Genomic DNA, 22,571 nt, shown 5'->3' with positions numbered 1-22,571 from the left:
CTGTGGGAAATACAGCCTGTTCTCATACATGGTAGGTAGTGGAGGAAACAAAGGGGGGGGAGGGGGGATGATAAAAAGGGGCCAAAAGTGGAAACTGTTCTCCAAATGGTTTGGACAAACGGAGAATGTGAATGTAAGCCATTCCTGGCTTTCACTTTGGCTTTGCTAATCAGAATCCTAACTGGTGAGAGATTGCAAGTCTGAGCCTTGCTCTGATTTTGCCTAGCTCTCACGTAGGGGTCTGTGCATTCTCTCCCCCCACCCCCAACAGTGCTTTTGGGAGGGGAAGAGGAGAGGAGAGTCAGTGGTGGAGTGCTGCTCCTGCAGTCTCACATGCAGACAAAGAATCCATCCCTATAAAGACAAGCAAAGGGAGAGAGAGCCTCCTGAACATACCCGGGAGCTTCCCCCAGCCCAGCCCCATGAGGCATTTCAGATCCGGGAGGGGAGGGAAAGTTTTTTGAGGCATGTCATTTTCACCTAGAGAAATTAAAATTTACTAAAGAGGAACATGTCAGAAGTCAATTCCCAATGGGAGTGTCAGGCCAGCATTAACAGTGGGTAAGCAGATACTCCCCATACACTCTTCATGCTAATGTCAGGCGTGCATGGAAACTCTGTGCTTTTTTAGGTGTTCGAGGGGTGAGAGCAGGGCTTTTCCCTGCTAGGGAAGGGGAATGAGTAGTTTGAATAGCTGTAAGCCCTTAGAGTCCAGTTACTGCTACGTGATACCTGCTCATACAGACAGACTTCTCTGGTAACACTGACTGCTCTAGACTGGGAGCTAGAGGTTCCCAGCATGGGAGAAGTTCTGGATGGTTATGGCATAACATAACCACCCAGTAACTGTATTTTGACTCCCAACTTCTCTCTCCACCAAGCCTTCCTCCTCTTGAGCTGCCCATGTTTCACTTCCTTCATCTTTGCTTAGCATTCAGTCCCAGGCCCCATGTGTTTGCTCAGCTTACTTCCTATAGAATGCTAGCTTTAAAGAGGTTACATTAGCTACTGCCAGGAACAGCCTCACTTGGCCTGGACGTAGGAGACTGGTGCGAGATTTCAGTTCTGATAGCATGAGCACATGCAGACTCTCCAACGCTCAGTAGATGTGGGGCCCAGTGAGGGAAGGATCATGAGCACCTGAGAAACAAAAGGCTGGGGGCGGGGGGGAGAGAGTTAGAGGGATTGGAGAGCTTTGCCATTGCTTTTCCAGGAGGGCTCAGAACACAATGATTCCTCCTACACTGGTGCTCAGTTTTCTCACTATCTGTTGTTGAGCTGCCCAGCGAGAGCCTTGAGTGATCATCGGCAAAAGGAAAATGAAAATAGCCATTGTCTGCCCCCTCCCCAAGAGAAATGTGCTGCCAACCCCCATCATCATCTCAGGAACTTGGATGCTATTAGCTAGCTGAAAAGCAAAGCCTTCAAGCAGCTTCCACTGTTGTTGAGTGCCAATTAATGCCTGGGCCTCTCCCGGGGAGTAGAGAGCATTATGAAAGCAAGAAAACAATCTGAGGGTCCTTGACCTAATTTGGCCTGAGAGGTTGTGGGCTAAGAACCTGGAGAGGTAACAAGGAAAGGAAGAGAGATGGCTAAGGGTAAAGGGCCTTGAGCTGGGTTGGTGTCACTGATTTGTTGGCTGATGGAGAATATTTATGTCCAAGTCACAGTGCATAAGGGCAGAATCATGACCTCATTTGAACCCCCTGCTCCCCCACCTCTTAGGAGTTTATAGGGATTGTTAGTTAGGAATGTCCAATCATGGAGTTAATCTGATTTACCCCCTGTAACTGAGCATGATTTTTGGCCCACTAGCACTTTGCCAAGGGAGAGGAGTGTAATTCCCCTGCCATGCTCCTGAAGAGGACTCCAGATTATATGCATTCCCTGGGGGCAGTGAGGAAAAACTAAGCAGATGCCCCTAACAAATGCAGACATTGGGCTAAATTAAACCACCCCTGCCACTGCAATTTATTGACAGTGGAGGCTCTGCCCCTCTTCTCTTCCTTCCTTCCTTACTTGCACTTGGGGTTGGATATTAAAGGACACCAACATCATTTGATTAATGGTTCAATTAAAGCATGCAAAGTAATTCGAATTGAGCACCTGACTCGTTACCAACAAACATTTACAGCTAAACTACCAAGGAACTACTGAATCACTGGTTCAGCAAACAAGGTGCCCAAGCTCCAGGGTGGAAATTGCTTGGTGCAGGGGTGAGGAAAGGAGTTCCTATTTGTACAGCTATGCACTGTGAGGGATGAATTGTTGTGGCTTTTCTTCAAAGCACCAAGCATAGGCGCACAAGGAAGACTTAGGTGCCTAGGTCCAACATTTAGACACAGGCACCTAAATTCCCATTAGTGAGCACGCAGAAAGCTGCCTAATAGGTGACATTGCCCAGCTGCTTCATGCCTGGCTCACAGCTGATCCCTGGTGGGACTGACAAACTAGCCATTCCCGTTCCTGTCTCACCTAATCCAGTAGGTGTGCTCTCTGCACCAAAGATGGTGGCAGTGTCCCTTTTTGTTCTATAGCTAACAGGTGAAAGGCCCAGGGTCAAATCCTCACTCTGCCTGATTCAGAGAAGGTCCTTGAACCCATGTTTTCCACCTCCAAGCTGCATGCCCTAACCACTGGGCTATAGGGAATGGGTGGGGAGCCGTAGTGCCACAACCACCACCATTTTTTGCAAGGACTGACATAGATTAGGCACCCAACTCCTGTAGAATGAGCTTAGATTCCTGACTGAAGATGTTACCCAGGGTTCTGCCAACCCAAAGCTTGTGGTAACTTTTCTTTATGCCAGGTGGTGTCAGGAAATAAGCCAACTGGAGACGCGGCCGTCCAGCCGATAAATGGACAGGTATAAACAGTATAACACAAAAGTGCTCTTACTTTAAAGCTGTACTTTACTTAGGCTCAAGCACTTACACACATCTGTAACAGGCTAGTAAAACACCCCAACACTCAACCCTCAATAATTGCAAAGACTGGGGCAGCTTTTGAGTGGAAACAGCGACAGCTTGCTGATTGGCCTGATCTTCCAGGTGTCATTGGAGGATCCAGAAGCTGGGCCAAGAAGAGATCCCAAACAGCTCAAGCCCCTCCCCACCATTTATCCTTGTTAGTAGACAATTACATGTCAAGAAAGAGGAAAAAAAGTTCAAAAGCTAGACCTAAGGTTGCCAAAGTACTTAATTAACTAAATGTGTTCCAACAGAATCTGCATATCTTGAGGCCTGGACAAACGTCTCCCAGAGGGCATGCATAAATAAGCTTATTGGTCTTTTGCTGAAACACAGATCTCAGCACATCCACCAGAGCATCAGGGAGGAGGTGCCGGGTCAGGCAAAGGTTGAGCAAGAGGCTCCCCTCCCCTCCTGGCTTAGTCATGCCAAGGCGGCACAGGCCTGCAGAAAAGCCTACCAAGTTTGGCTGCTGTCAGCAACAAATATGATAATCAATATTACACTATCCAGTGGTCCTGGCCCTTTTACTGGTCTATCAAAATCTCTCCGTACAGAGGAAGGGGTATTCCTCTGGCTGAGAGATAGGTACCTAACACCCTTTGAGGGTGGGGCTTAGGCACCCAACTCAGGGTTATGAATTCCACTAGGCAGCAGGGCAGCTAAAATTTAGGCAGTGCAATGGCCCTGTCCCTCTTGTTAATCTAGTCCCAGGTATTGGCCACTACTAGTGGCAGGATAACAGGTTAGCTGGACTAACCCCCTGAGGCAGCATGGCATAGCCTATGTTCAGTAAGGGAAACCGATATTAATTAGCACGTTATCCATAAAGGAGTAGCCTGTTTTGTATTTTGATCCCCAAGATTTGGGTGTGTTCTAGTTTAAAAGAAAGGGGAAAAAAATAGTCCAGCTTTGTGCCTGAGAACAAAGAAGAAAGAGTAGAGCTTTGCCCTCAGTAACAGACTTGTGTGCAAAAAGGCCTGTCTGAGCAGCCTTGAGTCATGAAGTGGAAACTACAATCAAATGCTAGGCAAAAATTTATCAGAGCTAGGAAGTGAGATGCTTACCTGTGCTAAGTGAGCACCCGGGCAAATGGAGAACTCCTGAGAGGAGAGAAGTCAACCAGGGGCTAACGACTCTGACCAGTAAAAGAGTACAGGGACCAAATGGTGCTGGTGTAAGCCCATTTGCTGCACAGGAAGGCGGAGCGGCTAAGCAAGCCAGGATGGAGTTATATATCACCCAAGCACCATGGAAAGCAATTAAAACCTGTAAATCCTGGTGGCTGACTCCAATTGGGTTTAATTAACAGTTGAAATGGAATTGTATAGAAATCCTATACTTAAGTGCTGTTGGGGTCCATTCATACCCAACAAAGAACTGAGCACACTGCACTAAAAGATCTGCAGCACAATGTTTGAAGGTAACGATCCCATACAAGAGGCATAAGAGCCCAATTTGGATACAATCATACTCTTCCCCAATGCTAAAAGCTGCAGCATGGGCCTAAACTTTGCAGCAGAACAAACAGGGTTAAAACTGCAGAGGAATCAAGGCTCCCAGGCCCTTCCCCTCACTCTTTATGAGCAATGGGCCCGGACTCAGACTGTGCTTTGGGGCTCTTCCTGTCTGGTTTTCAGCAATGGAGTCAAAGTGAAAAAGATGGTGGATTTAAATTCACAAACAAGCTCTGTAATTGATGCATTGTGTTTGCAAGCCCATGAAGATTATGCTGAGCTGGGGGACTGGAAGAGAAGCAAACATGTCAAGATGTTCTATATGGCCAGCTAATGAACAGATGGAACGGTAATGCCAGCTACTTCTGGCCAGGTACACAGGGATTCTAAGAGAGAGCTAGGCAAACATCGATATTGGATAGGAATAGAAAGAGACAGGCACTGGGGCAAGACAGAACAACAGCAGAGGAGAATAGATGAGAAACTTCCCTACTGCACATATAATGCAAAGAGTTTATTGTTAGATTCATGTGTCTTTCACAAATGCTAAGGAATCAATAGTGTTAAAAGCCATTGTCTTCATAATATCTGGCAGAGACCAAGATTTACTCTAGATTTGGCCTTTACCAGGGTATATGTGATGAGCTCGTGACTCAAGAACAACACAGACACTGACACTCCCCCTCCCCCCATCACTTATTTTTCACCCCCTTCCACCATTTATACTTACAGGCACTTCTTGCTGCCCCAGTGGTGCACACAATAGCATTGAATTGAGCAGCACACAAGCTGCTTGTGTTCAAGAGTGACTATTTAGTTTGCTGCAGAATACACCTACTGATACTACCTTCATCAAAGCCTGCAACCATGTAGCAATGCTCAGACATGCACCAGTTTAGCTGAACCCAGCACTAAAAATTATGAAGCTTTGCTGCACGCTCTCCCCAGCCATTAACGAAGCATGTGGTTCATATTTTTCTGTCTCCTCCTGGACAGTGTTTGGAAGTCAGCATAAGCCCAGAAACCCCTTTTCTAGAGTTGGGGGGAAAGCTCTCCTTCCTACCTTTTTAAGTTATTAAGTCAAATCTATGGGGCGCCTACAGGAAAAAGTTTCTCTCCCCTACGTTGCAGTCTTCCTCGTGAAATGTAAAGGGACTGTGCCCTACTTTAAAACAACCTTCCCTCTGCCCAAATTCATACACACAGAGCTGGAATGAGGTAGGAGGAGTTATTCAAGCCTTGTTTTATATTGTCATCACTTAAATGTAGCCCAATAGGCTCCTCTAAACAGCCTGATTTCAATAGCTTGCTGCACATCTCATAAAGGCATGGAAGAATTAAAGTCTTGTTGCCATAGCACCCTCTCTCTTTAAAGGGGAAGAGAATAGCTAATTACACAATTTGAGAAACTAAAGAGGAAGCAAAAGAAAAGAAATAATGGCACAGAGATCCCTGGATTCATGCTAGACCTGGCAGATGGACCAAAGGAGAATCTGTGCTCATTAACATCTCTGACAGAGGTGCATGCCCAGTGTTTAGTACATGTAATCAATGCTTCTTTCTGTTATTCTCCTGGAGCTGGTCAGAAAACTGCTGTCAGCCAGGAAGAGATACCTTGGGCAGTTGCTAGAGTTACCACCCCTCTTTCACACTCCAGGCATGAGACTCTCTCCATGCGTGCAGCTGAAACAGGTGGCATCATATAGCACATACAGTCCAGGCAGATAATCCTGGCTTGTGCCTGGCTCTAACCAAGGGCAGCATTGGCTGGCCTAGCATTTTAAATGTTTTGGGCAGCATTTGGTTGTTCCTCAGACCTCCTAATCCCCTCCCCACTCTCTCCCTTTGAACCCTGCCACAGCAAGTGCAGTTGGTGTGTGAGAGACAAGATAGAAAATACTGCATACATTGGTGGGTGGGAATAATGTGCCAGCTAGTGTATGCAAATTTCACAGTACTAGCTATGGATGGAGCTGGCACCGTCACAGCAGTCTTACAGGAGATCAAAGCTGGCAAAATTCCTGCCTCAATAGAACTGGAATTTTCTATTAGTAAATACCACCAATAAGCCAATGACAGCTAAATCTATAACAGCAATGACTTCAGACTCCTCCACTCAGCACAGCTGGAGGAGTTGACTGTTCCGCACACCTCTTGCATAGCAGTGTTGGGTGCTGGCCTCTCATTGGGACCACCATGCTTTGTAAGTCAGGTGAAGAGAAGGGGTTCCCCTCATCCAGCTTCCAAATCTCTGTGTTTGGATAAAAGGGAGAGGAGAAAAATCTGCCATTCACTGCAAGAGGGCCCCTTCCTAGTGACAAGTATAGCAGCACCTGGGATTTGCCAAGAGCCACATACAACGGTGGCAGGAGGAAAGCAACAGTTGAGAGAAGAATAATCCAAAATGCTTCCAGGAAGCCAACAGACAAGGCCATCAAAGACCGAAACATTTTAATGTATTAACTTTACAGATAAGGCTTGCTACTCAGAAAGAAAACACAGATTTATTTCAACCACTAGTCTAAAGACCAGGCTTGTGTCCGTTCTCTTAAGTTTCTCCTAGGAAAGGCTTCCAAGGAAGACATCCTGCCAAGATCCATCAAAGGCAAAATTCAAAACCAGTTCACAGTGCACCAAGCTGATATAATAACACGGTGTCTCCCTTTCACTCCCCTCTCAGAGTCTTCGTGCCTTCCGAGGACGGCAGCCGTTGTGTGGAATTGGGGTGTTGTCTGTGATGGAGATGACCTCCAAACCCCCCATTGTCAACCCCTTGATGGCAGACTGAAAGAGCAAGAGTGGACATTAGACTGCATGCTGCACCACTGCATAGTCAGCACAGACTAGCAGAAGAGTGAAAGGGAACTTAGAGAATAGTCTGGAAAAGGGCAATCAACATCTCTTTGCAATAGTCCTAAAAATTAGGAAGCCCTGTTTGGTCCCAGCTGGCCCATTACTCCTGGTTAGGGTAGGATTGTTCCTTACAACGTATTCTCCACTGATACGCTACTCTAGTTTGAAGTGACATACGCAATTTGGCTTTCACTCGGTCCCTTAGATAAGATTATTCTAGGGTTTCACACTAGGACATTTTTTTTTCTTTTTGTGCTGACCAAAGAGTAAATTCCCTGCAGTCCTTTCTTCTTCACATCAATTTCAGAAAATCAGGCGAACAGACATAATAAGAGATACTCCATAGGCCTGAATAAAAAACCCTGCAGCCCTCAAAGAAAGGAGCAAATAGATGAGGATTCATACGTGTGAAAAGGAATCTTAGGCACTTACCACACGCCCAGGGCCCAGACCTTTCACCACCACTCGCACGTGGGAGATGCCCTTCTTGCAGGCTTTCTGTGGGGAGAAAAATGCTTTCAGTGATGAGGGGCAGGAAGATCACAGAGTACCTATCACTGCTAGCACCAATCTCTGTCTCTCTGGATTAATTCCTTTCATCCACTATCACAAGCTTCTTCAGACAGAAATGAAGAGGGAATGAAGGATAGTTCCAGGGAGATAAACATGTAGATTATTTGAACAAAGCCAGGTGTTTGGGGAAGGATATGAAATGGGTGGTCAGGACAGATTCAACACAACATTAGGTATAAAGAGGAAAGGGGAGCTGAGAAGAGAAGTGTCTTGAGTCATGAGTTGAGGCAACAGATGATGTGTCCTTTTAAAGCTGGTAGGTGACCAATTTAGGGAGAGCCTAGAACTTAAAAATCAACAAATATTACCTCAGGGCAGCCTGTTTCTCTTATTGTGTAGCAGCACTGCCATCTAGTGGAGATCTCTAACCCTTGCTGATTTAGTCAGTGGAGGGATGGTGCTCGTTAAGTTGTCTGAGGGTATGTCTACACTTCAAATGCTCAATGGCACTACCTACACTGACAGAAGGGCTTTTACCATCAGTGTATGTAATCCACCTCCCCAAGAGGTAGCAACAAGGTCGATGGGAGAATTCTCCCATTGACATAGCGCTGTCTACACTGGGGGTTAGGTTGGTTTAACTGCATTGTTCAGGGGTGTGGATTTTTTGCACCTCTAAGCAACATAGTTTAACTGACTTAATTTCCTATGTAGACCAGGTCTCAGCATAGACACTACCTATGCTGATGGGAGGGGTTCTCCCAGTGACGTAGGTAATCTACCTCCCCAAGAGGCAGAAGCTGTGTTGATGGAAGAATTCCGTCATAGCACTGTCTACACCGGTAGTTGAGTCGGCATAACTACATCTCTTGGGTGTGGATTTTTCATACCTGAAACTATGCTGATGTAAATTCCCAGTGTAAACCAGGCCTCAGGATTATAGGGCTAGAGGCTAATTTCCGACACTGGCTGTTTGTGAGGGAAAATTATGCATCTCTGCCCATCTATTCTAAGAATCTGTCCCTGATGCATGAGATTAGTGCTGGAAATGGTTTTTACTCATCTAAACCAATCGCAACATATTGTTCTTCCCACAATGGGATAGAAAACTCCTGATGCTAAAAGATTAACTAGAGTGAGTTCTATCCAGTTCAGAATGAGGATACTTCAGATTTTCATTCTCACTATACCTCATTCTGCAATGCTGGAGTCCAAGACACAGGCAGACTCATCTTTCCCTAAACATCATGGACACAAGTAGGTTCTTTTAAGAACACTTACATTAGACTCATATGGGCAGATATTAAACTCTGTGTGCAACTGGTAACTACATGTGCAACTGTGTCACATTCTCAAAGCCTGACCATGCTCTTTTAGGTATGAAAGGTTTGCCAGAATGGCTCAGCTCTTTGGTGTGGTATTCTGCCCAACGGCAGCTGATAGCTGAGACTACACCTAGTCACCTGTGCAGTGCTGCTCATGGGAGAATGCTGAAGACAGCAATTCCTTCCTGTCCCTCACACCTGCTTGGTTTGTGCCCAGATTTCATCACCCCTTATTTGGCTACTGAAAACAAACAGTCCATCTTTTGAGTGAGACCACCTGAGCAAAAGCTACTCTCAAGGCAGAGCCACAACTCTGCACAAGGTGACAAGAGTTTCTTACCCTGGATGAGCTCTATGTAAAATGGAAGCTCTGAGTCTCATAACAGCAGCTGCCATCTTGCCAGTGAGCGACACAACTTATGACAGCATCGATATCTGGAAGGGAAGTCACAGCTGACTAACCTGTTTCCATTTTGGCTTAACAATCAAATGAAATGTGCTGCGTAACATTCCGACCAATAGTTTAAATTACAACACTGTCCAAACCGCAGCCAAAGCAGGGTAGGAAGCAACTTACATTTCTCCATTATGGGCCACTAAAGCTGCCACATTTGTATTTAAAGCTCCCATTTCACATACAGTTTATCCAGGCTGAGATGCTCACCATGCCCCCCTTTCAAAAGAAACAAAGTCAGCAATGTGTAAATGGAGGTGCACTGCTCAGATGAACAGGAATTGGTGGCCTCTACAGCTATCCTCCAACGGAAGATGGGAATAGGAAGCAGAACTTCTTATTCCTCCTCATCCTACTGAGGATAATATATGTCGCCCAGCAGACCCCATCCACAAATGCATTCTGTTAGCAATCACTCCGCTGCTAGCACGGCTCCTCTGAGCTCAGCAAGATTAGCCTCAACTAGCAGAGTGACCAGACCAGACTCACCGCTGCTGCTGCAATGGCTGCAGTCTGTGCTGCAATGGAAGTGGCCTTCTTGATATTTCTGAATCCTTCTGTGCCACAGGATGTTCGGGCAAATGACATGTTCGCAGGGCTGGTGACATTGATGTGGGTGCTGGGGATGAAAAAAAGGGGAGCCCTAAGAAATTATTCTCCCATTTTTTCTTGCTCTGATTATCTTCAAGGCCCTCCAGAGCCCCATCCCACCTCAACACTACTGCATTCTAGGTAACTGTAGAGAGCTCCAGGGCAGCCTTGGCTTGTCTTAAGGGTCATGCTAGAGTGGTAGAACGAGGGAGTAGTGCCTTTTGGGGTAATATACTCCTGCTAGAAATTGCTCAGATGGGATTTAACTTTTCCAGACACACTTTCCCACTGTGTGAGTATGATTCACCACCTCTGCTTATTTTAAAATATATAGAACACCTCTGTTAAGCTTCAGAGAGCTTTACAGAATTATAAACTATCACATTAGGGATCACCACTGAAATGCAGCCACCTCTGGGGAACAACATGGCAGCTGTTCAATAGCTGCACAGCAATACTGCAACAATGTAGGACAGGAAATGATAAGATTCCTGTATCCTGTTAAAACTGCCTGTGGAATTGGTGGGGGCAGGTGGAGGATGCAATTACCCATACTGGAAACTGGTCAAAACATGGGATCAAGAGTCTTACTCTTGTGAAAAGCACTGTGAGAGTTGATGGCCTTGGTCTTATATTTCCAGGTACAGATGGCACCTCCAGCACTGCACTGGAGTACTGCTTCAGTACTGACTCTTAAGAAATAGCGGCATTTCCTGAGTTGCCAACACCACTTCCCAGACTTTTCCTTGGAGGCCTCCCAGCCAGCCTAGGTCAGGGTCCAGTTACTTAGCCTGTGTGTTCTCAGCACAAAGCGGTACTGCTGCAGATCTTTTTACATGGGACCTGTACACCCAGAAGTTTGTGTCTTACTTGTTGTATGTAGCTTTGATGTGAACTATTGGGATATCTTCATATTTCTTTCCACCCCAAGTCAAGGAGCTTTCTTGTCCTGGTACTGGAGGGAAAAGGCTGAAAAGTAAAACGAGGAATCAAATACTTGCAATATCACTAACACACAATGGTAATTTTTAATACAGTCTTGGAATTTGGGGAAAAATGTGGATCAAATGATGCTCAGAACTCCTTAAATGAACTGTGTTTCTGATTGTTTCAAGTCACTTGCTTTCCTTACTTTCCTGAAAGAGGCTCAGAGATGATATACCCCCTGATGAGAGAGAAATGAAGAGACTTTACACCACAGCTTGGTGTGGAACCATACAGAATGCCTCACCTGAAGTCACTCTTGCTTTGGTTCTCTGTCACCTCAGGTGCAACACTTTCTGTATTCTTCATTAGTTCCTGCAACCTCTGGAAACCTGTGTGTATGCCACGACACAAGGCAACATTGCAACCACTACGTGAAAGAAGTGGAAGAAATAGATTAGGATTTCACAGCTACACAATAGTCTTTTACATTATCATCTGCCACCTGAAGACCTTCCATTGTATATTTTCACACAGGAAACAACCAAAGCAAGGATATCTTAAGCAGTTATCATCAACCTCAGGAACCAAATAGTGATCTCCCCAGGAACATCTTTTTCAGAGGCCACATTGTCAGGCCTCCACGTTCCAATATTTAAAAAAACAAAGAGCTGGGCAAAAGTGAGGATTGTTTAAACAATAAAAATAAATTCAGACAGCATCTTGGCAGTGCACAAGAAACAAAAATGGAAAGGGACTAGGCTAGGTTCACTGGCCAGGATCTAGGGAGAAGCAAAGAGCAAACAAATACTGAAATGAGCACTGTGAGGTGCTTTCTTTTAATCCTTTCAGTGGCACAGAGGAGGGGATTTTAGGTGTCTTGTCTAATTTCGTTTACATCTTGACAACATCCATTCTGAAGAGAAAAAACAACGAGAGTCCTGTAGCACTTTAAAGACTAACAGATTTCTGCAGGCATAAGCTTTCATGGGCTGCAGCCCACGTCATCAGATGCATGAAATAGAAATCAGATAGGAGGTATAGATATACATCCAAGGGTAAGAAACAACAATGGGGAGGGTAGGTGTAAACAAAGTCTATTCAGTTAGAGTAGATGAGGTCTATTCACAATCATTGATTAGAAGGGGAGAATGTGTGAACAGTGACAATTACTTCTTGTAATGAGATAACCTGACCCAGTTTGATTGCGTCAAGTTGCATATGAGTTCCAGCTCTGCAGTTTCTTACTGAAGTCTGTTTTTGAAGTTTTTTTGTAGAAGTATGGCAACTTTCAAGTCAGCTACAGAGCATCCTGGGAGATTGAAGTGGTTTATGGATGTTACCATTTTTTATGTCTGATTTGTGTCCATTTATTCTTTTGCATAGTGACAGTCCAGTTTGGCCAATGTACATGGCAGAGGGGCATTGCTGGCACATGAGGCATATATAACATTAGTAGATGTGCAGGTGAATGAGCTTCTTATGGTGTGGCTGATGTGGTTAGGACCTGTGATGGTGTCACTAGAGTTGATGTGCGGGCAGAGTTGGCAACGGGGTTTGTTGCAGGGATAGGTTCCTGGGTTAGTGTTCTTGTTGTATGGTGTACGTTTGAAAATAAGACTGTTCATTAACACAACAGTAGCCTGGCCCAGTCATTTCCTGCCAAGGCCTATGAGAGCCTCTACCTCAAGCCCTGGATTCATTTCTCTAGTGGCCTAGATTCTGCGCGAGGTCATCCGATGACATGCAAACAGCAGCAGCAACATGCAGCACCACCTTGTTGCACGTAGAGCTCGGGAGGAGGAAGCCCTTGTTAAACACCCGTAGCTTTAATCATGTAGCTAGTTCTACCCTTAAAAAAACCCGTCTCTGACCTAGCAGAGCCCCTACCCGTGTGTATCAATCGGAGCTGCTGGCGGCAGTAGCGACACGAGCGTCATTAACGGGAGCGCGACCTGGAGCCCACTGCCCCTCCCCTATCCTCTACCCCACGGTGCACGGAGCTGCAGGGACAGGCTCCAAAGGCTATGCACCGGGCAGGGCACGCAGACAAGCTGGGGGCGGGGCGGGCCACGGTCACACGCGAGCCAGGCGCGGGGCCGCTCGGGACAAACGTTTTGAGCCAGGCGGGACGAGGAGAGCCGCGAACGGGGCCGGGCCGGGCCGAGCCGAGCCGCCAGCGCCCGTGCAGGGCAGCGGCCGCAGTCACTCCGCGGAGCACAACCCGCTCTGCGATGCGAGGCGGCTGGTGCCTGGCTGCAGCCCCCCTTCGCCCCGGGGTCCAGCCCAGCGCCTGTTCCCTCAACCGCCCCCGGCCGACACCCCCCCGCCGACAGTTACCCCAATCCGGCTCCTACGAGCCGCTGCCAGGCAACCACTAGGGCGCGGGTCATGGCCCTTCCGCCCTGCCGTCCGTCCGACCTGTCCCAGCGCGAGGAGGATGGGAGCTGGCCGGCAGCGGAAGGTCAGGGCCGCAGCCGTGACCCACCCTGCGGGAAGAAGGGAAAGGTCAACGAACGTTGTGCATTGTGGGCTTCAGGAGGAAAGATGGCGGCGCCCGGACAGCTCGGTGGCGCGGGGCATTGTGGGCGCATCGAGGGGCGGGGCCAGACAGTCATGATGGCGGCCCCCATGGAGCGGGCGCTGTACGGTGGCGCGGTGCGATGGAAGTGGGCGCTCGGCTCTCGCTGGCTGTCGGTCCCGGCCGCGCCCCGGTGGCGGCTCCTGGGAGCGCTGTGTCTGCAGAGGCCGCCTAGCGTCACGCAGGCCCTGGAGCCGGAGCAGGAGGAGATGGCACGGCTGGTGCAACAGGTAGAGGGGGCCAAAAGAGCCCTGGGGGCGGCACGACCCTTCTGGGTGGAGGAAAGTACCCGCGGGGAGGGCGGCGGCGGCGGCGGTGGTGGTGGTGGTGACCCTTCTGGGGCGGCGGGGCCGGAGAGCACCCGGGGTGGGGCGGCGGTGACCGGGCGGGGGCGGGAGGAGGCAGGAGAGCACCTGGCTCGATATGGGGGTGCAGGTATGTAGGGGAGCGCAGCTGGCTGGGGGCGGTGCTGGGTCCTGCAGTGCCTGTCAGAGCCGGCTCTCTCCCCCGGGAAGCCCCCAGCGCTGAAGCTGGTCCAGATCTGTGTTGCCCACGTGCTGTCAGTGTTTCCCAAGAGGAGAATATCGGCTCTTCTCTTGTCAATTTCAGAAGTAGTAGGGCTGAGGAAGAGCAGCTTGATGAGCCTCTGGTCTGGAACCCACCTGGAAAACTCCCCAGTCTAAAGTGCAAATAGTTTACGAAGTTGAAACCCAGGTTAAAATACCCGTTGTAAGTGTACCGGGGTAAGATGCAGGCTGTGCCCCCAGGAATCGCTGAGTGAGGTTCCACGGACTGTGATGTGCAACCTAGATGATCAGAGTGTCCCCATCTGGTCTTAAGTGTGGTGACTCTGCTTCCATAAGTAGAGTTCTAGTGTGTGGATGTTGTGGGGAGCAGCGTTAGTGGCGTCCTAGGGGTGTCCTTTGAGTCATCACTGAACTCCATGCCCCCACATGGTGCTAGTGGGCACTGGGATTCTGTGAGTGGGGAGTGGTGACTTGTTGGGAAGAGAACCCTCTCCCCTCTGAGTCGGTAATGACTCCAATGACTGGCTGTAGTTCTAAAAGGCATCGTCTGCTGGATGTAACACAGAGGCCGTGCTACTGTGAAACTCTCACTTTTTGGATTACCTGTTTTATGTGTATTTAGATTCCAGACTATAATATTGTGCTAATACGTTTTGCAAATCTGTGGATGTCTGCGGACTATGTATGTGGATCATGGATGGATGTGGATTCAAATTGTATATCTAGAGCCCTGCAAATCTGTGGATATCTGCTTTATATCTGCAGGGCTTTACTTATAACCCTATTTACAATGGGCTAGTATCTCCTTATGTCTTCAATATTAGATATGATCTCTGTGCACAGTGTAACTCTAACCTCCTGGGGAGAGTTTATGCTCTAGGCAGAGATGTTATTTTCAAGCACAAAGAAATCCAACATAAGCCCTGTTTGTGACAATAAAAATGGTTTTATTCTCTCCATGTGACCCAGGATAATAGCACTGGTAACTGACCAGTAGTGAGGAGGCTTCTGATGACTAAGTGCTATACTTGATAATTCTCCATGGTGTCCTTTCCAGATAGAGGTGGAGAAAAGTCACTTGTCAGACCATGAGATCCGGCATTTGGAGGAAATTGCGCAGCTACAGAAGAGGAAAGACAACATATCTGAGGAGGAAGCAAGCTCTGGGCAAGCTGTCTTGCTGATCCAAGACCAAGAGGATGCGTGGGAACAGAAATTCAAACAATTCAAAGTTGCCCCACGAATAACAGGTTCTGATCCAAGTTCTTTCATCTCAGCAAGAGAGGGATGGGGCCTCTCTATTCTGTCTGAACATGGTTGACCTTGGTGGAGTGGAGGTGAGGCAGGTGCTGAGCTATCAGGAGGAGGGAGCTTCTTGACTCCCATACCTCTTTTAGCTATAATAGGAGGAGTTAGCTGGTCTCTGACGGGAGCTGTGTTCTGTTCCTTTTCTCACAGAACCTTTGAGAGAGGATAAAGAAGGGAGGCTGGATATTCTGTCCTGATAAGAAAAACCACGACCAGCCTGACTCCCAGTTGTAGTTCACAAAACCACACAACACTAGTGTTATTTTTATGTAGGTCCTACATGAACATTGACTCTTAGTTATTAGATAATAAGTCAAATTAAAACAAATATTTTAAGTCTCTAAATAGTATTTACAAAAAAAAGAGCATCTAAAGTGTAATCCCTCTGTCATCTTTGTGAGACATGACTGAAAATCAATAGATTCTGTCCAGATTCCCAGGGGGCACTATTCTGTTCTCTATAGGTTCTTATACCATGCTTGTCACCTGAGTGCCTTCCAGTAGTGCATTAAGCAACCTGATTACCGTCTGTCATATGCTGTTTATCTCATCGTTTTCCCAGAGGGAGAAGCATATGTAATGGATTGTCTTGAGAACATAAGAATGGCCATACTGGGTCAGGACAATGGTCCTTCTAGCCCAGTATCCTGTCTTCCAACAGTGGCCAATGCCAGATGCTTCAGAGGGAACAGAATAGGGAAATTTCGAGTGCTCCATCCTGTTAGGTAGTCCCAGCCTCTGACAGCTGGAAGTTTAGGGGCACCTGGGGCATGGGGTTGCGTCCCTTAACCTCTTGGCAAATAGCTATTGATGGATCTGTCCTCCATGATCTTACCTAATTTTTTTTAACCCAGTTGTACTTTTGGCCTTCACAACATCTCATGGCAATGAGTTCTACAGGTTGACAGTGCGTTGTGTGCAGAAATACAGTACTTCCTTTTTTGTTTTAAACCTGCTGCCTATTAATTTCATCAGGTGATTCCTAGTTCTTGTGTTATGTAATTCAATGTGAAGGAGTAAATAACGCTTCCCAATTCACTTTCTCTACACCATTCATGGTTTTATAAACTTTTATCATATCTCCTCTTAACTGTCTCTTTTCTAAGATGAACAGTCCCAATCTTTTTAATCTCTGTATGGAAGCTACCATACCCCCAATAGTTTTTGTTGCCCTTCTCTGTACCTTTTCCAATTCTAATATATCTTTCTGAGGTGGGATAATGCAGTATTCAAGATCAGGATGTACCAGGGGTTTATATAGTGGCATTATGATATTTTCTGTTTTATTCTCTATCCCTTTCTTAATGGTTCCTAACACTCTGTTAACTTTTTTGACTGCCACTGCACATTGACCATATGTCTTGTTTTGGTAGGGTTTTCTTTTTTTTAAATAAGCATACCTATTACTATGGGTCTGTGTTAGAAAAGGCAAGATCAAAGAAATGTGCTTTGCACTTGGAGTGGAAAGTGGTGAGGTTTGTGATGTTTCTTATTTCTTGGGGGAGTTTATTTCACAGTCTTGGACCACCCCTGGAGAAAGTTCCTAGAGCTTATGACAGCAATTGTATCTAGAAGCATCACTTGGGATTGTTCCATGTGTCCTTGCTGTCAGGGGGCTGAGAGAGATGAAGGCTTTGGCTCTGACAACATAGGTACTGGATGACCCCACTTGGAGCGTATTTGTCTCTGGAACCTGTTCTCTCTTGGCAGATGCTGATCAGCGCAATGACCGGACATCTTTGAACAGGAAGCTGGATAGGAACCTGGTGCTTCTGGTCAAAGAGAAGGTTGGCAACCAAGAGCTGTGGCTCCTGCCTCAAGCAGAGTGGCAGGCTGGGGAGACGCTGCGAAGCACTGCAGAGAGAGTCTTGTCCACTCTCTCAGGTAGATCATGTACTGTGCAGCTGCTGCTGCCGCCCTTTCCTAACCCCATTTCTTTCTCTTGTATCATTACTGGGATATTGTCAGCTCATAAAAGTAGAGCCTCATTATACTCCATTAGGACTGGCTAGAGAAAGCCCGATGGGGTCTCTGAGGAGAGTTGTGTCTGGGTAAAGTTGCTGGGGAGCCCAGGTATTGTCCATTGCAGGTTGAGTTGCTCAACATTCCAGCTCAGCTGCTTGTATAGTGACTCTCTACAGGGGAAGCTAGGTGCCTAAGGCTATGTCTACACTTACTCCGGCATGTAGAGTACAGGCACTACGCGTGTAGCTGCACTCTGCAGTGAAAGGCTGGCTGTGTCCTCCCTTATCACTGCGGTAAGTAGCTAGACACCACAGAGAAAGACTTTGCAAGCGGGGAGGCAGAGCGACACTGCACAGCTAAAAACAGCAGTGTAGGCATGGGAGGTGCTCCTTAACTATGTAGAGAGCCTGTATGTAGACCTTGGGAGTTCAGGCATGTAGGACATTCTACTCACCATAGCCATGCCTCACCATCTACACTGCTATTTATACCCCTGCTAGGGAGGTGTGTAGTGTCTGTTCTCTGCACACCACCGTTAAGTGTAGATGCATCCAAAGAGTAGGAACCTTTTGTTGTTGGTAGTGCAGTGAGCCTAGCCCGATGAGTTCTTCAGTGTGGCTTCACGGATCTGCAATATTTAAGCCCCAGGGACTGGCTCCTGAATGGTACCTAGTGCATTATGGGAGTAAGGGCTTCTGTCTCTATCACATATACAGCCCCTCAGCAGCCTTTCTGGGCATGTAAAGCCTATTGTCAGCAAGGTCACGTCTTGCTTCCCAGCAGGTGAGCACTGAGGAAACAGCATATTTCGCCTGACAAAGAGAGGGGGCATTTTATGATCCCCAGGACCACACTACCTCTGGCCGGTCCTTGAGAGGGGTTGTTGGACTCCAAAAAGAGCCCCTAAGAGGGAGGTCTGGCACAATGTGGAACTGTGGGGGGGGGGGGGGGGTGTTGCTAGAAAGAGATAACGGAATTGAACCAAAAGTAGGCATGGAGTGTTCTTTGCTGTCCCATGTTACTCCTTGGATGCAGCTGCTGCTGTCATGTGACCTGATCTCTTGCTTTGTTTTCTTTTCCCCCTTTGGATTCCCGGGACCTCACAGGAAATCACATCCAGGCCAAATTCCTAGGGAACGCACCATGCGGGTTTTATAAGTACAAGTTCCCCAGGGCCCTCAGGACAGAGAACGGCGTGGGGACCAAAGTATTCTTCTTTAAAGCCCTCCTCCAGAGCGGTGATCTGCCCCAGGCAGAGAGGAGAGGAGACTACGTGTGGGTCAGCAAGGGGGAGCTGGGGGATTACTTGAAACCGGACTACCTAAAAAAAGTCACCAGATTTCTGATGGACCAGTGAAAGATGGGGTTGTGAAAGACGGACCAGTGAAAGACAGAGAATATGACTTCAAAAAGATGCACAGACAGTGCTTAGCATTGCCTCTATGTACTCAGAGTGGCATTTGAGCCTGAAGAAGCATCCAACTTCCCTTTGTTTTCTGTTCTTCTTCTCTGGGCCTGTACTAAAATAAATATTAAAACCTCTGCTGAGTGAAGATCTCCCTGAAGAGTGTTGTGCTTATGTTGTATCCTCCTCCCATTCTCCTAAGATTCTCCTTTCCCCCTCCCAGCTATGCCATTCCCTAGGGCTGTGGTACCTCTCCTCTCTGGATCCCCGTAGTAGCCTGAAGCTCAAGTGGTCTCTCTGAAAAGCTGTACTCTTCCTTTAGCAGCTGTTCTTCAATAAGAGGAGCAGTGAGTGAGCTCCCTTTATTTGCTTAGGTGGGATGAGACACTGTTAGAGGAGAAAGAAGGCGATTTACCAACTAGCTGCACTGGGAGACCTGGCAAAGAGCCATGTTTAAAGTTCCCTATTTTTAAACTGTATACAAGCCTCTTAATCTCCTGCTGGATGGTTGTGGCTCCTCTGGAGAAGAGGTGCACCTGTCAGTGTGCTGTGGAATAGTAACCATTTGCTTCTCTAAGGAATTCGGCTCTCATTAGCCTGGAACGTGGGAAACCAGCATCTTCAGTAATACTCTGGTCTCTGTTGTTGCAAATTGCACACACTGCTGAGCCCCATCCATCCTCCTCTTTGATCTCTCCAGAAAAAGCCACTGTAGTTTATCTAATGAATGGGCCAGTTCTAGGCCAGTACAGTGTATTAACTTGTGGTATCTGGGTCTCAGTAGAAAGTATGTCTGAGTGGCCTCCATGATATCGTGGCTGAAGACAAACTGTTTTCTCAGCTAAGAGGTGCAGCTATGCTTTATGCTGTGAGCCAGGCCCCAAGAAATGTTCATGCTACAGCTGAGGACTTGGCTTGTCTTCTATTTCTGTCTCCATGGGAAGTTCACAATGAAAGCCAAACTGCTTCAGTCACATGCAGCTGTTTCATCCCTGTCTGGGGCATTCCCAGTCCTCACAGGGATGCGGCAGCAGGCCGTGTGTTTGCCACCTACAATGCAGCCCTTTTCCTTTAGCATAAAGATGATTGAGTTGCTTTCCTGTTGCCATTCTGACTAGGTTTCTGTGAGGCCATTGCAACCCTCTTGGGTGTGAATGAAGCCTGACAGACTTAGAAGCAGAGGAAGCAGAGCTGCTGCTTATACTTTGCCCTTACCTGGTGCCTAAGGAGGATCTTCAAAGTGCTCTAGACACCAGTTCTTCTCCATCCCATCAGGAAGTTCAGCATTAGAATTTCCACTTCACAGAGAGGGAAAGGTATGGAGGGGACATGACTTACCCAAGGCTAGTCTCTGTCAAGTTCCTGGCTCATTCCTGTGCACAGCCAGTTAAGGCAGCGCTGCTAACCCTGCTTGGTAGTGCCTCTGTTGTTTACAATCTGACTTCAGATTACAGGGTAGGGGAGTGATTTTGAAGACTCTGTCCCATGCTTCCGTGGCCCTGCCTTCACCACCTCCCCACTGATGGTATGATTTCCAAAGGCATTTTCTGACAGAGCTCAGCTGGCTGTTGGATCTGGGGCTGGCTGCAAGAGCATTCTGTGGAGCAATAGCCTTTTTGACTGGCATGGGGAGAGCGGAAAGAGAAGTTCTGAATCACCTGGGGAGAGTCAGGGCTCCAGAGGACCAACTGGAGATTGCTATTTTGGATACCCCTTGGGATCTGTCAGGATGTAGGGCTCAAATTGAAGCTGTTCTTATTCACCGCATAAGCAATCAGACCTGCAGCCCAGCAGCCTTCTGTTTTCTAAAGCTAGAGAGTTTTGGAGCTGCAGGTTTGTAATATACAGTGTATATAAACCCCTCTCTTCTTAAATTGCCCTGGCAGGCTCAGTGGGGAGCTGACTCTATTGCAGAGACACCAGGAAGAACGAGAGCTATGCAGGCTGCAAAGAGAAACTAAATAAAAGCACAGTATGTGCCTCTGGTCTGTGAGCTTAGTTTGCCAATGTCTTGGGACTCCAGCTTCACTGAAAGGGGGAAAGGGTTGGACTCCAGCCCTCTGTGATGCTAAAAGCTGTCTGCACCAGGGGGAGAGGGGCACTTCTTTCCATCCCACTCCATCCATACTAAGCACCTCCATTCTCAGTCCCCTGCCTGTCAGGCACACTTCACAGTGGGGTGTTCCCGGTCTCCATGGCAACTGGAGGCGGACCAGATCTTTGTTCTCAGCCTGGACCCAGAGCTGCCCCTCAGGAAGAACTCTCCAGAGCTCTGGCTCCACACAGCTGGCTTCAGGCCTCCCTTTGGAGCAGAGCTTTTGCAGGGCTCCCGAAAGACTTTTACCGAAACCTCTGGCTCTTCATGGGCTTTGAGGTTTTTCAGAACAAAAAGAATTCCATTCAGCTTTGAGGCGGGTTGGAAGGATAGCAGCTCTCCTCCACTCTCCGCCAGGACTCAGCTCCTCACCAGTATGTGCGTGCGGTCCATGCCCAGGAAGGTTGAATGGAAGCTGCCTTTTCTGAGACCAGGCGAGAATCAGTGGCATGGCACCAGGGGCAAGATTTTTCCAAAGCTCCCATAGGGAACCCCTATTCCCACAGCTTGCCTTGCAAGCAGGAAAGTTTCACAGAACTGCCTGAATCTCCAGGGCAGGTGAGGCCAAACAGAAATCCTGAAATCTATCCTTACAGCATTATCAGCTCTACTCTCCAGAATATGAAAATAAACCATCTGAAGCTATACTGAAGATATGCGTGGGAAGAGTCACCCAGAGATACTTTAGCTTCTGCTTCCGCAAGAAGCATTTTCAATACAGAGCACTCCCCTTTTGGACTCAACTTCTAAGTGTATATGTAGCACAATGCTACATCAACTCTCCCTTTAAGCGAAAGGGATACACATCTATTCTTGTCTGGATGATCTTCTTATGCTACACAGGTCCCAGGAGCTGCGAAAAGCACTGTGAAAAGCCTTCAGAAACAGGGCTTTGACCAAACGGGTGGTTTGCTCAAAAATCCAGCAACTAAGTTATCATCCAAGACCATCTTTATTTCAGAAGAGAGAGAGAAGATAGTTTGCCAAACATTAGCACACCTCTCCTAAGATAAAATCTCACGCAGTTCCTGGGCTCGCTGGTTTCATGTGGATACCCAAGACAATTTTTTTTTTTTTTTTGCTTCTAGACAGCAATTGCAGCAAATCAGTATTTAAAGATATTAGTCCAGATCCAGTATTTGAATTCACCAAGAGATGCTTTCTTAATATTTTTACAGCTATCTGGTGGTGAGTCCAGAGATGCTGGTGATCAGTACTGATACTAGACCCCACGAAGGGGGAACATATCTGAACTCCTATATCACTTGTGGGGACAGGTGAAAGAGAGGAGGCCGAAGGAGGAGACATGCAGTATAACATGGCACAGAAACAAGGAAATGTAGCCTAGACCATCTTGCCATTTGGTGCATCACAGGCCAGGTTGGAAGCCTGTTGATGGAACTATTTGCATCAAAGTCAAGTTGGAAAACTCAGAGTTACTATCTAAGAAAGAGACACTTGATAGTGGAGGCTGTGCTCCCTTATTTCGGAGGTGGACTAAAAAGCTTGCTTTATGCCTCCCTGCCCCCCTCAACTCCTGAGAGTTGTTCAGATGCATAGAAGAATGTTGCTTGAAGTTCCTTTTCAGTCCTACATGAGTAAAT

General features: G+C 47.4%; 2 protein-coding genes across 2 annotated transcripts; one reads left to right on the top strand and one right to left on the bottom strand.

Annotated features, from left to right (window-relative positions):
• Window positions 1–6,860: 6,860 nt before the first annotated feature.
• On the bottom strand, window positions 6,861–13,587 carry MRPS11 (mitochondrial ribosomal protein S11). Its single transcript, XM_067555663.1, has 6 exons — window positions 13,427–13,587; window positions 11,394–11,516; window positions 11,033–11,131; window positions 10,061–10,190; window positions 7,712–7,777; window positions 6,861–7,210 (listed from the first exon to the last, which is right to left on the bottom strand). The coding sequence occupies exons 1-6, from the start codon at window positions 13,477–13,479 to the stop codon at window positions 7,103–7,105; spliced, it is 579 nt and encodes a 192-aa protein (XP_067411764.1). The 5' UTR covers window positions 13,480–13,587; the 3' UTR covers window positions 6,861–7,102.
• A 31-nt stretch (window positions 13,588–13,618) lies between these two features.
• Window positions 13,619–19,026, top strand: MRPL46 (mitochondrial ribosomal protein L46). The gene is made up of 4 exons (XM_067555662.1): window positions 13,619–13,897; window positions 15,252–15,444; window positions 17,213–17,386; window positions 18,574–19,026. The coding sequence occupies exons 1-4, from the start codon at window positions 13,634–13,636 to the stop codon at window positions 18,822–18,824; spliced, it is 882 nt and encodes a 293-aa protein (XP_067411763.1). The 5' UTR covers window positions 13,619–13,633; the 3' UTR covers window positions 18,825–19,026.
• Window positions 19,027–22,571: the final 3,545 nt, after the last annotated feature.

The sequence above is a fragment of the Emydura macquarii genome, unplaced genomic scaffold, assembly GCF_026122565.2.
Source record: "Emydura macquarii macquarii isolate MOO-44397 ecotype Brisbane River unplaced genomic scaffold, CSIRO-AGI_Emac_v2 contig_1644, whole genome shotgun sequence".
NCBI lineage: Eukaryota > Metazoa > Chordata > Testudines > Chelidae > Emydura > Emydura macquarii.
This window is presented reverse-complemented; position numbering and strand designations above follow the sequence as displayed.